Raw genomic sequence first — 14950 nt, forward strand, 5'->3', positions numbered from 1 at the left:
ATTAAAAAGGGGCTGGGAATACAACTCAGTGGTAGAGCGCCCCTGGGTTTGATAACAGGACTGCAAACCTGCCCCCTGCCAAAAAAAACCCCACACGAGACAATTTAGATTACAGGTCAGATCACATCATATCAGGCTTAAATCCTTCTGATGACTCTATTGCACTTAGACTCAATACCTGCAATAATTTTAATGTTTCACCAATGTTAAAATTTAATCCCTACTGAAATATTAAGGGAGGACCTTTAAGCAGGGCACAATGCCCCCCATGTAATTCCAGTACTCTGGGAAGCTGGAGGAATGAGGATGAACCAAGTTTGAGCCCAGCGTGGGTCACTTAGTGAGACCGTCAAAAAAAAAAAAAAAAAAGGTGGGACCTGTTAAAGGGTGGTGGTTAGGATTAGTGAGTTATTTGGAGGATGGGTGTTATAAAAGTTTGTTGCCTGGTATGGTGGTGAATGACTATGATCCCAACACTGGAGAGGCTGAGGCAGGAGGGTCGCCTTGAGTTGAAGCCTACTTGGGTGATATAGTCAGTTTAAGGCCAGCATGAACTCATGAACTATATGGCAAGACCCTGTTTCACACCCCCGTATCCCCCCAACCCCCTGCCAAAATGATAGGACTAGAATCAAAAGGTGTATAAAAGGTTGATCGCTTTGTGAAATCCCTGATCGGCCCACCAGCATAATAAAGCTATACACTTACCTCCAAAAAAAAAAAAGTGTAAGAGGGCCAGGGATGTACATCAGTGGCACTGGCCCTGCCTTGCAAGCACAAGGCCATGAGTTTGATCCCTATACCAAAAGAAAAAAAAGGTGCATAAAAGAAATTTCCTTTTTAGTTGAGACAGTCTTGCTCTGTAATTCAGTTTAGCCTTTAACTCAAGGTAATCCTTTTGCCTATGCAACATGAGCTCTTCTAAGTCACATCACTTTTGCTCCTGTCTTTGCTCAATTCTCTTGCCTAGAATTTTTCCCAGCACCACAACGACTATTTCTGGTTTTGAGACTGGGTTTCATTGTGTAGCCTAGGCTGGCCTTGAACTCTTGATCCTCCTGCCTCAGTTTAAAATTTAAAGAAAATTCAAACTGCTAGAACCATTTCTAAGGCTACAGAGATTAGCCAGATGTGGTGGCACACACCTGTAGGCCCAGCATTTGGGAGGCTGAGGCAGGTGGATCATGAGTTCAGGGCCAGCCTGTATTACACAGCAAGACTCTGTCTCAAAGACACATGTTCAAAGACTACAGACACAAAAATAGCCAACACTTATACTTCATTTTACATCTCTAGCTAGGCGTGGTGGCACATGCCTGTAATCCCAGCACTTGGGAAGCTGAGGTAGGACTGAATGCTTTGAGTTCAAGACCTGCTTGAAGTGCATGGCAAGATTCTGTCTCAAAAAAACAAAACCAGATCTTTTCATTTATCCTCACTACAACTCCTAGCCAGCCAGGAAATGGAGAAAGAAGAAGAGAAAAAGATTCAAACTCAGCAGTCCAAGTCCAGAGCTCCATGGTACACTGACTTTGAAGAACCACGAGGTTTAAAAACAGGTCCATACATGAAGGAAGATTCAGTTGTTAGGAGTAAACCTTGAACCAGCCTTGGAGTAGCCTCTCTTTTGGAATATTGAAAAACTTATCCTATCCTAGAAAAATTTATCCTAAGTGTGATTAGGTTATCAAGGCTGGCCAAGCAGTCAGAGGTACATGGTCAGACACTCAGTAGTCAAGCAACAGATGTCCAGACTGAGGCATACCAGGTTCCTTGTGTGCTGGACTTCAGGCCATAGCTGGTTCACTGTCCAGCGAAGGGTCAGACTAGTGTTCCTTGGTGCATCTATCCAAACCACTTCCTTCCCTTCCACACTGACTCCGTAACAAACTCCCCAGCCAATAATTCCTGCTGTTCACTCTTAGAAGCTGAGGAAGGACTTGGGAGTAATTACCAAGCTGTACAGGATGGGGAATATCCCAAACTCCACCTCTTAAGCACTGGTATCCACAATGATTCTCAGAGGAGAGCTTCCCCTAAATTTTAACACTCTCCCCAGGCTTCCCTGATTTAGGGAACACACCACCAGCCCTGGAACCCACACCTCTCCCCAAGGCCCTGCAAATGAAGAGGAAACAATAAGCCGCCTGGGCAAAGTGGCTTTATTAGAGAAAGCCAGGATTACATAGGATTTAAGAGTTGGCATTGGGTCCCTTCTTCTTGCCAAAGGTGGGCACGACGTTGACAAAGCGCCGGTTGTACTGCATTCGGCGTTTGGCCCGGCCTGTCTTCTTCTTCTTCTTCTCCTGTTTGGCCACCTAGGAAAAAAAAGGGAGGGCTGATCACTTTGGCTGACCTCTCCCATGCCTGGCATCCTTCCCTTGACCTCCTCTCCATGAAGCAAAAGGGCAGACCAAAATCAAAGGTCTTGGCTTAACTACGATAGGAGAGAACAAGGTCCAAACACCAACTTTCTCACTCACCTTGGGCGTCTGACCTCTCACTTTTCCAGCTCGAGCTAGGGAACCATGGACTTTACCTATAGTGGGAAAATAGAATAGCAGCAGGTAAGAAACAAGAGGCATCTTCCAGAACAACCTCCCTCTCAACCTAAATTTTTTTTCAATACAAAAGAAAATAAAGCCTCCCCCCAAAAATAAAAAAAAATTTTCCAGTGTGGAAAATGAACGTGTAAGACAAGCACTCTACCAGGCAGGCACACCCCTAGCTCTTTTTATTTTAAAACAAAGTTTCACTAAGTTGCCAGGCTGGGCTCAAATATACATTCTCCTGCTCCAGCCTCCCTGGTAGCTTCGATCACCAGGTGTTTGCCACCATATCCAGTTTCAACTGAATTTCTAAGATATGTGGAGCCCAACAACGAATGAAACAACAAAGATACAGAAATTCGACCTCTAACTACATTTTACCTCAGAATTTTCCAAATCCCGACTTTGGGGGAAGATGGGCTGTATCCTGGGGACTGAACCCAGGGCCTTTTACTGAGCTAGATTCCTGGCCCTTTTTAGAATTTTGAGGCAGGGTCTAAATCATTAAATTGCCTGGGTTGGGCTCAAATCGTGTGATCTTTCTGATTCAGCCTCCCAGGCTGATGGGATTACAAGTAGGTGCCCCTACACTCTCACTTTTAACAAAACTGAAAAGTGCCTTGGGGATCTGGTCTGAGCTGATTTTAGTGGCAAAACTAGAACCACCTGGTAAGACCAAAAGAAAAAACAAAATCACTTCTGCTCAGTTCACACAAACTCTCCAGAGTTCGTTCTGAGGGAGGTAAAAAGAATCATCCTGCATTGAGGATCCCCAGAAGGCAGTTAAGTGTATTATCTCAGAAATAACTGAACTGGGTTGGGTGTGTCGATACACGCCAGTAATCCCAGCTCTCAGGAGGCTCAGGCAGGAGGATCACTTCCAATTTGAGGCCAGCCCTGACCACAGAGTGAGATCCCATCTTGAATAAGCAAAACCAAAAGTATAAAAAAAAAAAAAAAAAAAAAAAAAAAAAAAGGACCGAGCTGCCACAGCTTGTACCACACACCCATTAGGTAAGAGCATTTAAAAAAAACACTTCTCCACTCACCTCCAAGCATTCGGCCAGCTACTTCCAGAGTGCCCAAGGCTTCCACACCACACTGGCCAAGGGTGGCATCATCTTCCAGCGGCTTGCCTGCCAGGAGCACGACTTGATCTTCCGGTGCGATGCCTTCCAGTGAGGCCACTTGAGCCTATGGGGGGTGGGGGAGTCTTGTAAGCGTCTCAGTGGAGAATGTTAAGAGGACAGAACACGGAGAGGCCAATACAGCCTTACCTTGATCTGGGCGACCGTCTCATGGCCGGTCACTTCGATGGTGTGTAGGTCCTGGGCGCGAACAAAGAGCTGCATGATGACAACTAGGAAAAGGAGACCGGCTTTAAGAAAAGGACAAAAACGCTCTCTGAGAAAGGGCGTCTGGGAATGGGAGAAGCGGCCCACAGACGATCTCGCAGGGACGGAGCCAGACGCGGTGTCTCACGTGGGAAAGGCAGAGCCTGCTAGACGATTCGGCTAGGAACAGCAGCGAGGGCCATAGAGCAGCTGTGCTACTTCCGTAGCCTCTGACCAGGCGGTCAGAACGCTAAATCCAGCCGTCTTACAAGTCTTACCTGAACCGCTGACCCAGCCACCACTACCGCGAAGATGGAGTCGAGAAAGAGGAAGGAGCCAGGGCGCGCACGTCGTCACCGCCTACTGCGTGTCACGTCACTACTGAGCGACCATGCTGGTTTCTTTTATTTCTACCGCCCACCTCCGCCCTAACCCCGCCTTTGCACGCTTTGCGCAGGCGTCCTTTGGTTTGGGGCGGTGCGCGCAGGAGTGGGCGGGATCGAGCCGGCTGCGCGCGCAGAATTCCCGTGTGGGGGCAGTCCAAGATGGCTGTGTCAGTGTTACGTGCTTGTCTCCGGTGCTGGAGAACTGGCATCCGGTGGGGCTGCGGGCTACGACAGCTGGTGAGCGTGCTGAGCTTGTCGCTGAGGGCAGAGGAGGGTGTGTGGAGGCTCGTGTTAGTCATTGTAACCCTGAAACCTGCATTTCTACATGGGGCTTTAGTGTTTCTAATCGGTGGCACTTGTTTGGAGGGTAGATAGGTTGAATGGGAAGAAAGGTGGCAGACTCTGGAGTGTACTTGGCGGTGTTAGGGATGTGAAGGGTGGAATGTGGCTGCAGGAAAGCCTAGGTTAGTCAGGAATGACAGGAGCTGCACATCGACTTTCACTGCCTGGATCCCAAAGTATGAGTCAGAGTGGGGAATTATGACTGGTTAAAATTGGTGATTTGAGTCCTATAGAAATTCTGAGACACGCATACTGTTCAGAGTGCTTGAACGTCTTTCCAGTGCCACCTGCACTCTGCTTACTGAAAAAGAAGTCTACTGCTCTTCCACCCGTAGTCTTTTATTTATGCCATTTTCTCTGCCTGAAGTGTTTCCTTTCTCTGCTAAGTTTATTCTGTGTTGTGTGAGTCAGTGGAGAGATGGTTGATTTGTTTTGTCTCAGAGCCAGACGCAGGGGCCTCCTGATTACCGCAGTTTTGTGGAGTCCACAGATGAGTTCCAGTTTGTGGAGCGTCTGTTACCCCCCACCACGATCCCAAAGCCACCAAAGCATGAACATTATCCCACTCCAAGTGGCTGGCAGCCTCCCAGAGGTGAGCTGGGAATGGGGATGGTTGAAAAGCTGCAGGGAGCATTCCCCTCTCCAGTGGTCGGTCAGCTTACCCAGTGGGTTCAGTGTTGGCATGGGGCTTCCCATATCCCAAAAAATAAAGAATAAAGAGAAGACCCAAGTGCATGGACCGCCCCTCACCAGACTGCGCCATAATTGAGAACACAGTTTGGGAGTCAGGTAATTCAGAGTTTGAAATTGGCTGTGCTGTTCGCTGTTGTTGTGATTTTGAGTTAGTCACTTACCTTCTTCCAGCCTCAGTTTCAGTAAAGTGGAAATAAAACAGTACAGCCCGGGGATTTAGCTCAGTGGTTCTGCCGCCTGCCTCGAAAGCGCAAGGTCCCAAGTTCCATCCCTGGTACCAAAAAAAAAAAAATTAAAACAGTACAGAGCCCAACATATGGTAGGTGTTCAGTGTTTGTAAAGTCCTATCCCTTTGTTCCAGATATTGATCTCATCCTCCCTAGGCCAGTGGAAAAGGGCAATAATTGGCTACAGAGGAGGACCCAGAGATCCAGGAAGGCACAGCTCTGACGTCTTGAGTACCTGATAATTGGTACCAAGCCCTGATTTTAGTGTGAAAGTTTTCAGTTTTTGACCATTTAGTATGATGTTGGCTGTCGGTTTTTCATAGATAGCCTTAACCAGATTGAGATAAAGACCTATTTCAATTTTCTGTAGGGTTTTTTTTTTATCACGAATGGGTGTTGGATTTTGTCACATGGTTTTTCTGCATCTATTGAGATGATCATATGGTTTTTGTCCTTGACTCTGTTTATATGGTGTATTACATTTATTGATTTACGGATGTTGAACCATCCTTGCTTCCCTGGGATAAATCTGACTTGGTCAGGGTGTGTAATCTTCTTGATGACCCTCTGTATTCTGTTTGCCAGTATCTTGTTGAGGATTTTTGCATCTGTGTTCATTAGGGAGATTGGCCTGTAGTTCTCTCTTTTGGTTGGGTCTTTTTCTGGTTTTGGAATCAAAGTAACACTTGCTTCCAGGAATGAATTTGGAAGTAGGTACCAAGCGCTATGTAGGATACCAGGCTGAACAATTTGGTCCGACTAGACTGAAGGGAAGAGGAGATGCCCCAACCTGAGTTCTGGAGGTGTCTTGGTACAACTGGATGCAGTAATCCTCTTCAGGTTTTGTGAAAGGGCCTTGGCTGAGGTAGGATGAGACTTAGGAGTTGACTTGTCACTGTCTCTCCATTACAGACCCCCTACCCGATCTGCCCTACTATGTGCGGCGCTCCCGAATGCACAACATCCCTGTCTACAAAGACATAACACATGGCAACCGCCAGATGACTGTGATCCGGAAAGTGGAGGGAGACATCTGGGTAAGTGTGTGTGTGTGTGTGTGTATGTGTGTGTGTATATGTTGGGGGAGATCATAGTCCTCCAAAAACACTGACTGGCCTGATCTGTCATCCTTCCTCAGGCCCTGCAGAAGGACGTGGAAGAGTTTTTGAGCCCACTGCTGGGGAAGACACCTGTCACCCAGGTTAATGAGGTGACAGGTACCTTGCGGATCAAGGGCTACTTTGATGAGGAACTCAAAGCCTGGCTCCTTGAGAAGGGCTTCTGAGGCCTGCTGAGCAGCCTGCATGGACAGACTGGAGCCCAGGGAACTTTGGGAGAAGGAAGTGGGCTCTGGAGCCCCTGGGAAGGATACAAAGACTGGATGGAGTTGAAGATTTGGGCAGGGCAGAAAGTAAGAGCTAACAGGTTTGGGGGTCAAATCTTGCTTGTGTAAAAGGGAAATGGGTCCCTATGCATGTGTCTACTGGCAGAGCTGTCCAGTATGGGAGACTCACCAGGAACGGCCAAGATAGTAAGGGGCATTAACTGCTGTTCTTCCCGTCACTGTGGCCTGGTTTGATGGGCTCCTTGGGTTTAACTATTCAAATCTAGGGGATATCATCTGGTAGAAGGATAGCCCAGTCTGGCTGAGGGGAGGGTTCACAGGGCAGGCCCATTCCTGCTCACTGCTGGGAACACTCGTGAGACCTTGCTCTAGGCCAGACCTGGCTTGATGGAGACTGTAAAACACAGATGACTCAGGCATGGGGCTAAGCGCCAAGTGCATTGCTGGGCACTGGGGCAGAGTGCTGTGGTGGCAGCCTCATGGACAGGGAGGCCTCTCTCAGATCTCTGTGCCATTCCAGACTGGGGCTGATTGGATGCGTTTCTAGTTCAAGGAGTTAAGCAGTTAGCTGTGGGTGGCCTGGCCACAAGGAAGTGCCCAAGCACTCCTCGAAGCCCTTGGGCTGGGCCTTCCCAATGTCCTGGCCTGGAGTCCAGGCTGGACAGGGGTCTGCTGGCAGGAAGATGCAGGCCTCTTAGCCCTGCCATCCCATACCAACCTCAGCCAAGTAGCCCTCACACTTGTCCACCCCTGGAGTCACATGGGCCAAAGGCCTCACGTGACTGTCAGACTGGCTAAGGCAGTGTTTAGATCCTGGTAGCCCTAGTTGATCTGACCCAAGACGGGTATTAAGCCTCTCTGAGGCTGTTTCTCAGTGTGTTTCTTGGAGTGTCAAATGGGTATGTCTTCCTAGTTGTTTAATAATCAACAGTGTCCTCATTCCTGGAGGTTCCAGGCCATCCTCAAATCTACCGCCTCTACCAGGAAGAGGAGCTGGACCCTGACCCTATGACACAAGCCCACCAATTGTTAATGCAAGTTTTTATTTGGCTGTATATACAATTTAAGCTATTAAAATTTGTACAATATTTACAAATTAAATAATCATCTGAAACTGTCTCCAGCAACTCTTGTAACACAAAACTGAGGGGAAGAAAGACAGGGGCAGGCAGGCCTCAGCTCCCATGTTCCCTTTCTGTCTCAGAGCCTGTTCTAAACTAGAAAAACTAGGAGCCAGCACCCCTGCTTCTCCTTTCTGGGGTCAAGCATTCAGATTCAAAAGACTGATTTAAGCCAAAAGCCACTCGGTGAGGAAGTAGCTCCAATCCTGACTCAAGAAAAGTCCTGCAGGCTCAACAGTGGCCTTCTTGGATTCTGGGTTGCAGTGGTTGAGGAGCAGCACATCAGCCCTCAGCCCTGTTGTGGCTGGGCAGTGGCTGCTGGGTGAGGTGGCTCAGCCTCACCTGAGAAGCTGCAGGGGGAAGGGCCTGGGGGAGGGGTGGGGCAGGGTCCCTCAGTGCTGCCTGCCTGCCCCCACCCCCAGGCACTCCTTTCCCTGAGTTGTGTGGTTGCCAGTAAGATGTGGAAATGCCAGAGGGCATGGGGACACAGCTACCACCACAAGGGGCTTCTGGGAAGATGGAGGTATGAAGAGGAAATTGGTACCAGTCTTGGCAGGAAAGCCAGCAGCAAGTTCTTGGCCTGCCTCCAGCCCTTCCGGGATCCACACTTGGGAATGGGAGCTAATACTGTTCGGCACTGCAGCATGACCCCCTCACACACAGTAGGGCTCAGAGGAGCTGCCCTTCCCCCAGAAAGGGTGGGGAAGAAGAGGGTCTTAGAGGCTGAACCTTCTGCCTTCATAGTCCTGGCCGGGCCCTAGCACAGCAGAGTGCTACAGAGGTGGAGAGGACAGCTGGAACTGACCAGCATCCCCATGGGAGTGGGGCCAACTGGAAACGCCCTTTTTTCCACCTGGCCTCAGGAATGCCACTTCCTCTTCCTCAGAGCTGTGGTTACGACTCCCTGGTCAGACAGAGGGAGCTGGCACTTGGTGGCAGGATGTGTTCCAGCAAGGGCTGCTCAGGAGAGCAGGGCAGGGCTGGGGCAGTGTCAGTGGGCAACAGGGGACTCGAGCTTTTGCAGCCGGCGCCGGCGGAGCTCTGCAGCATCTGGCTCTCCATCTTCAGGTAGCTCCTCGGTGCCCACAGACTCAGGAGCTGGGGACGGAGAGGTCAGAAGTGGAACCCTGGGAAGCCCCTGCCCCACCCCCCAAGGCTGATCACATCCACCTGGAGGCTTTTCAGTTTCCTGGGCTGGTGAGGAGGCTTCTGGGGATGGTGTGGTGGCCTCAGAGCTGGGGGTGCTGATGGAGGCAGCAGCAACTGCTGTGGAAGCAGTCTCTTCTGTGGGGCTGACTGAAGTGGCAGGCCGGGGGGGCCTGGGAAGAGAAGGGACAAAGTCTGGCCTGTCCTTGGCATCTTGGGTTGAGCATATTCTCCTGCCCTTGGTGACCCTTGTGGGACAGTCTAGGAGAGTATGCCCCATGTGGCTGCAGTCACCAGTAGGCAAAAACATGTAGATAGGGTGACACCTCAAGGGCCAAGTGATTCTGTCCCATGAACTGTTAAGTCACTTGTAGGCGCAGGAACTGCTGACCCTTCTGCTATCATCCAGCAGTCTCCACTGTGGATATCAGGCCTTACAGGGTATCCAGAGAAAGGCACAGAAGGCTCAAGCCTTGGACACCAGTCTCTGTCCACACCAGATAGGGGCCAGGCACTTTGTACATGTCACTTGAGAGTAGGATTTAGAATGACTATATTCCCACAAGGTAAAGGAAGTCACAAAGCAGGTAGCAGTGGGGCTAGCACTTGAACTCCTCTATCTGCTCCTTGGCTCAGGAGCAATTTTCAGTGTCACAAGGGTGTTTGGTGATGAGCTGAGGCAGTGAAAACTAGAAAGAACTTGAGTTTACTCTGGTGATGTTGGAGATTGAAACCAGGGCTTGCTTTTTTTTTTTTTTTTTTTTTTTTGAGACAGCATCTCATTATGTAGTTCAGGCTGGCCTGAACTTGCAGGAATCCTCCTGCCTCAGCCTCTCAACTCTCAAGTGCTGGGATTATAGGCTTGTGCCACCATGACTGGCTAAAACCAGGGCTTTCATGCATGCCCTCTAACTCTGAGCCACACACCTTATAATTTGAGTTCAGAAAAACAAAAAAATAAGATTGAAGATAAGCTTGTTCATAAACACTCCTGCTAGCCTCAGGTAGGCTTTCTGGAGAGGAAGGATAAAGGTACTGGAAGTGAGAGCTCCCTGAAACTCTAGATATGCCTACAGGTAGGTGGCCCGAGTGTCAGCAGAAGTCACAGAGTGGCAGGGGAGATGAATGCCAAGAACAACTGTGGGGCCCTCAGCAGCTCCACCCACCCACATTCCTCCATGCAGACGCACCCCAAGGAGGCTAGCACAGTGAGGTACTGGTTGATCTGCAGCATGGCGGCGTCCAGCAGCGTGTGGATGTTGCGCAGGCTCTGCAGCCGGGCCTCCAGGTGCTGTCGCTCATGGCCTTCCAGAGCCCGAAGCTCCTCTGGGGTCAGCCCAGCAAAGCCCGCAGGGGGCACAGGCATAGGGGGGAAGGCTGAGGGGTGGTGGTGGAGGCTTAGTCTGGGCTGCCTGAGCTGGCCACACGCCCCTAGCCATCCTCCAGAGTGGCCCAACTTACCAAAGGGTGGAGGCAGGGGCATGCCCATCCAGGGAGGAGGGAAGGGGAAGCCTGGGGCAGGGCCAGCCTCTGGGGCAGGGGCAGAGCCAGGCACTGGGCCAGAGGCACTGCTGCCGGCAGCTATAGTTGTGGCTGTTCCACTAGGCCGAGAAAGGGCCGCTGAAGAGCAGAACAAGAGGTCAGAGTGGCGCAGGGCCCACCGCAGCCCCCTGCCTCATTACCCAAAAGCTCACCTGCACTGGTGGACGGAGGGGCCGAGGCCTCTCCTGAGCTTGGAGGAGGTGGGACAGGAGGGAATGGGCCCATGGGGGGCCACAGGGGGAACATGCCTGGAGGAAAAGGAGGCAGGAGGCCCTGGGGGACTGGAGAGAGAACAGGGTGGTGAGTAGAGGGCTAAACTGAAACAGAGTCCACACCTAGCCAGGGGCTCGGCTGCTGGGCACTTGTCCTCTGCTCTCACAGCCCCTGAGCTTAGCACCAGTCCCAGCAATTTCTCATCTTTTCACCCCTCCTTGGCCCAGACCCAGCCGTGACTCGGATCCCCCACTATCTCCCACACCTAGCCCAGGGAGTACCCAACTGTGGTGGATGGCCAAGAGGAGGGACACTCACAGTTAGGGGGCTGAGGCAAGAGTGGTGGGGGATGAGGGGCAGGGGGTGGCCCCTGATCCGCAGGCTCAGGGGGTGGTGGTGACTGGGCTGGCAGTGATGCCCGCAGGACATCCATGCGGCAAGTAGGGCAGGTCTGCTGCCTCTGGAACCAGGAGCGCAAGCAGCTGGGGGACAAGACCAGGCAGTGGTCAGCACCTCTGCGGGGGGCTTGGGTCTGGATGTGCAGGCTCCCAGGGCCCCAGCTACCTGGTATGAAAGATGTGGTTGCAGGGCAGTCTCTTGGCACCAGTCACCATCTCTTCTCGGCAGATGATGCAGACATTGTCCATTGCCTGGAGTTCCTCAGGGGTGGCATCTGGATACCTGTTAGAGTGGCAGAGCACGTGTCCAGAGCAGAGCTGGAAACAAGGGGACCTAGGACAGAGTTTGGGACAGCAGCCACAACAAGGCCACTTACAGTGTGTTCATGTTGCGGATGGCTCGTCGTGACATGATGGCATCTGTCACAGCTTTCTTGAACTGCCTGAAAAGACAGTTAGTGAATGCAGGAAGAAGAGGGGAGGGATCAGGTCAGGAGAGGGAAAGGACAGGGCTGGGCTCACCTCATGGCCAGGTACATGGGCCGGATGGCAAAGAGCGGGAAAGTGTGAACCTTGATCATGATGGTCATAAAGGCCATGTAAAGCAGAACCTTGATGAAGCCTTGGGATAAGAGATGGCAGAGAGTATCTGGTTACAGGGTCTGGCAGGCAGAGTAGGGGAGACTGGTCCGGTCAGGAGAGTCCCAGGCTCCTCTCACCTGTGAACAGCTCCGTGTAGAGCATGTACACGGCCTTATTGTCCCAGGGATTCTCGTTCTGGAGGTCCACAGAGTGCAGCACATACTTGATGAAGATGGTAAGCACCATAGTCATCAGAATGGCGTACTAGGGGGAGAGGGCACCAGGAGATATGAACATCAGCTCCCCTTCCAGCCACACTGCTGTGCCCAGGCCAGCTCTGGCATCAGCCTCCAAGAAGCTTTCCCTAAGCCCCAGGTGGGGGCTGCTCCACCCCAGGCTCTTTGAGACCTCTAGCAATCCCCTCCAAGTGTGTGAAGGGGTCAGGTCTGACTAACTGCTGCTCCCTGGTGGCTAGTTTAGGGGTGGCCACACCGCAGGTGCTAGTAAGGGTTTGCTGGTTATTCAAGGCACATGCAGTGCCACCTCAGGCTTGTCCTCTCAACCTCCCAAGCCAGTTTTACCTCAAAGCCAAACACCAGCTGCACAGAGGCCCCACGGGTCAGGATGCTGTGATAGGCGTGGCTGACGAAGAGGAAGTCCAGGATACCCAGGAGGAACATGAGGGCTGTGGGGACCCCCGAATAGGGGGAGGATGGGGTTAGCCCACAGACTGACAGTGACTTTCTGCTTGAAAACAGCCCCTCCTCAAGCCCACGATGACCATGGCCCCAGCCATCTACTCCAGTGGGCACACTCCACTGACTTGGCCCTCTGGGAACCCTAGTTTGGGGTGGGGGTGGGGTGGCCCAGGCTCCAGGTGAGGAGCCAGAAAACTGAGGGCCTAGACAGTTGAGAAGCTCTGGAGTGGAACAGGGCAGAGACAATGCAAATTAACTTCCTAAATTATGTTTCCTGTACAGCTGTGGGCTCAGGGGCAGCTTGTGCTCTCGGGTATGGGTCCATGGTTAGTGACTTTTCACGTTCCACTCCTTCATGGCGCCTCTCCTCCCTCCAGCAACTCCCCTACCCGCCCTGGGTCTCACTCACAGACAATGCGGCAGTGAAAGAGCCAGGAGATATTAGGGCTTCGTTCCATCTGAGGCAGAGTAGAGAGGGGCCCCATCAGGAAAGCTGGGTCACCCCACATCCCCAACCCAGCCCTCACTGCTCCACAAGCCTGCCCACCAGCCACTCCCGACTCACAAAGTCCACACGGTCCTCAGCCAGCCAGTGGAAACACTTGAGGAAGAGGAGGAGAGTGAAGAGCGCAACAAAGCGGGGACTGAAGTCATCCCGAAAAACGGTGAAGGCCAGACACGTCTCAGTGACGGCATACCAGGAACGCTCCAGAAGGTGCTGGAGGTTGAGCAAGGCAGGATGTAGAACCAAGACATTCTGCTTGCCCAGTGCCCTGTCCCTCACCTTGGGGATCACCAGAATCTTACCTCCATCTCCGCTGCCCTCAGCTGCCCAAAGAACACCTTGCCCATCACCTTGCCCAAGAGGAAGACAAGGACGAAGGCCTGGATGTACAGGACCTAGCAGTGAGGAAAAGCTCTAGTTTGAGGTCACCTTCTTCTTTGTTCTGCCTGGCCCTTATCATTCAGGAACCTCCCCAAGTCCTCATCACAATTTATTCAAAGTTGGGCAGCTAGTAGCTACTTCTCACCCACTTACCTGACTTGTAGCCCCACCCCTGTCCCAAGGAGCTCCCTCCCTGAGCCCTGAACTCACTGCCATGCTAGGGCTGGACTTGGTCAGGTACACCACCGTGGGGTAGAACTGGTGTTTGAGGTAGTAGGCGTGTGCCACCACAGCCCCAGTCAATGCCAGGCTGGCCGCCATCATCACTGCGGTGCGGAACATTGCCCTGGCCTGGAGACCTAGGTGGGGAGGGGAAGAAGACATCATATGGGATGCTTATCCTGTGCAAAGCTAGCACGGTGCCTGGCACAGTATCAGTGCGAGAGAAGAGAAAGAAGCTCAGTTCACAATCATCAGATCAAGAATAGCATATGTTTCCCCCTTTCACAAGTAAGAAACAGCCCCAAAGAGGTTAAGGGGTCAAACTGATGCAAGGCCTGGAACAGTTCTGTTTCGAATCTAGGGCTCTTTCCACACTGCCTGCCAAGTGGTCTCCTCTAAGGAGACCATGAAGGAAAGCAGCAGTGCTGGAGGAGATGGGGAGTGACTGCCACTGCTGACTCCAGAGTGAAGGTGCTAGGGTGGGAAGCAAAACAAAATCAGCTCCAGAGCGGGAACGAACGGCCAGGGCTGACAGCAGCCAAAGGGCGGAGGGGCGCAGCGCTGGGTGACAGCTGTGCCAGGACTGTCAGCGTGGACGCGCGCTCGGCGGGCAGGCGCAGAACGTCAGCTTGGAACCCCCGCGCCCCCACACCACGGGAAGTGTCAACTTGGGGCTCCGGAGAAACGGCCGGCCAGCAGGGCGCAGTCGCGGCGGGGTGGAAAGGCACCCAGGTCGCCCTCGCGGCCGCGCACCTGTGAGCGCCAGGAGCTGGGATCGTCGCAGGTGGGGCCCAGCTTCTGGGAGAGTGGCCGGGCCGGAGCCTGAGATCTACCGCCAGCTGACAGGCCGAAAGCAGGCGGCAGGACCGAAGGGGCGCGCAGATCCCGGTGACCGCAAGGGGAAGGTCCCAGGCAGGACCCCGACCTCAACCCTAGCCTGGCCTGCTCTCACTCACCAGGAGCCCAGCACCGCAAACCCACTCAATCCCCGAGACTGCCGCAGCCGCTCTGGTTAACAACACTCCCCACCCCCTGCAAACCGGAAGTTCGAGGCTAAGACACCTCACTTCCGGCGGCGCGGGGCGCGGCGTGGACTGTACCAAATGAGTCCTGTCTTCTTTCGTGCCCCTTGCCCTATCTCGTGCCACCAACAGTAGTTTTACTGCGGGCTTTGGATTCTTGTCCTCGGAGAAGGACAGAGCAAGAGATACAAATGGCGGTCGGAACGAAATAGGGTGACAGACGAGGGTTGGAAACCTCTACTTA

General features: G+C 52.4%; 3 protein-coding genes across 4 annotated transcripts; 1 reads left to right on the plus strand and 2 right to left on the minus strand.

Annotated features, from left to right (window-relative positions):
* Nucleotides 1–2143: 2143 nt before the first annotated feature.
* Nucleotides 2144–4318, minus strand: Fau (FAU ubiquitin like and ribosomal protein S30 fusion). Its single transcript, XM_004852421.4, has 5 exons — nucleotides 4162–4318; nucleotides 3827–3909; nucleotides 3599–3743; nucleotides 2484–2539; nucleotides 2144–2318 (listed from the first exon to the last, which is right to left on the minus strand). The coding sequence occupies exons 2-5, from the start codon at nucleotides 3899–3901 to the stop codon at nucleotides 2193–2195; spliced, it is 402 nt and encodes a 133-aa protein (XP_004852478.1). The 5' UTR covers nucleotides 3902–3909; nucleotides 4162–4318; the 3' UTR covers nucleotides 2144–2192.
* Nucleotides 4319–4361: 43 nt separating this feature from the next.
* On the plus strand, nucleotides 4362–7995 carry Mrpl49 (mitochondrial ribosomal protein L49). Its single transcript, XM_004852418.3, has 4 exons — nucleotides 4362–4506; nucleotides 5053–5203; nucleotides 6444–6568; nucleotides 6670–7995. Exons 1-4 carry the CDS (start codon nucleotides 4429–4431, stop codon nucleotides 6814–6816), a joined length of 501 nt encoding a protein of 166 aa, XP_004852475.1. The 5' UTR covers nucleotides 4362–4428; the 3' UTR covers nucleotides 6817–7995.
* Nucleotides 7903–14760, minus strand: Syvn1 (synoviolin 1). 2 transcript variants are annotated; one of them, XM_004852419.4, is made up of 16 exons: nucleotides 14641–14760; nucleotides 13673–13821; nucleotides 13384–13476; nucleotides 13142–13294; nucleotides 12986–13034; nucleotides 12460–12563; nucleotides 12016–12142; nucleotides 11819–11918; nucleotides 11674–11739; nucleotides 11463–11579; nucleotides 11217–11380; nucleotides 10838–10966; nucleotides 10605–10763; nucleotides 10334–10520; nucleotides 9168–9316; nucleotides 7903–9095 (listed from the first exon to the last, which is right to left on the minus strand). In XM_004852419.4, exons 2-16 carry the CDS (start codon nucleotides 13802–13804, stop codon nucleotides 8989–8991), a joined length of 1836 nt encoding a protein of 611 aa, XP_004852476.1. In that variant the 5' UTR covers nucleotides 13805–13821; nucleotides 14641–14760; the 3' UTR covers nucleotides 7903–8988. The 2 variants fall into 2 exon arrangements, with proteins under 2 accessions (XP_004852476.1, XP_004852477.1); XM_004852420.4 differs by having other exon boundaries at nucleotides 14438–14724.
* Nucleotides 14761–14950: the final 190 nt, after the last annotated feature.

Source organism: Heterocephalus glaber, unplaced genomic scaffold (genome assembly GCF_053883595.1).
Source record: "Heterocephalus glaber isolate CG9 unplaced genomic scaffold, H.glaber_assembly_v1.0 deba00000594, whole genome shotgun sequence".
NCBI lineage: Eukaryota > Metazoa > Chordata > Mammalia > Rodentia > Bathyergidae > Heterocephalus > Heterocephalus glaber.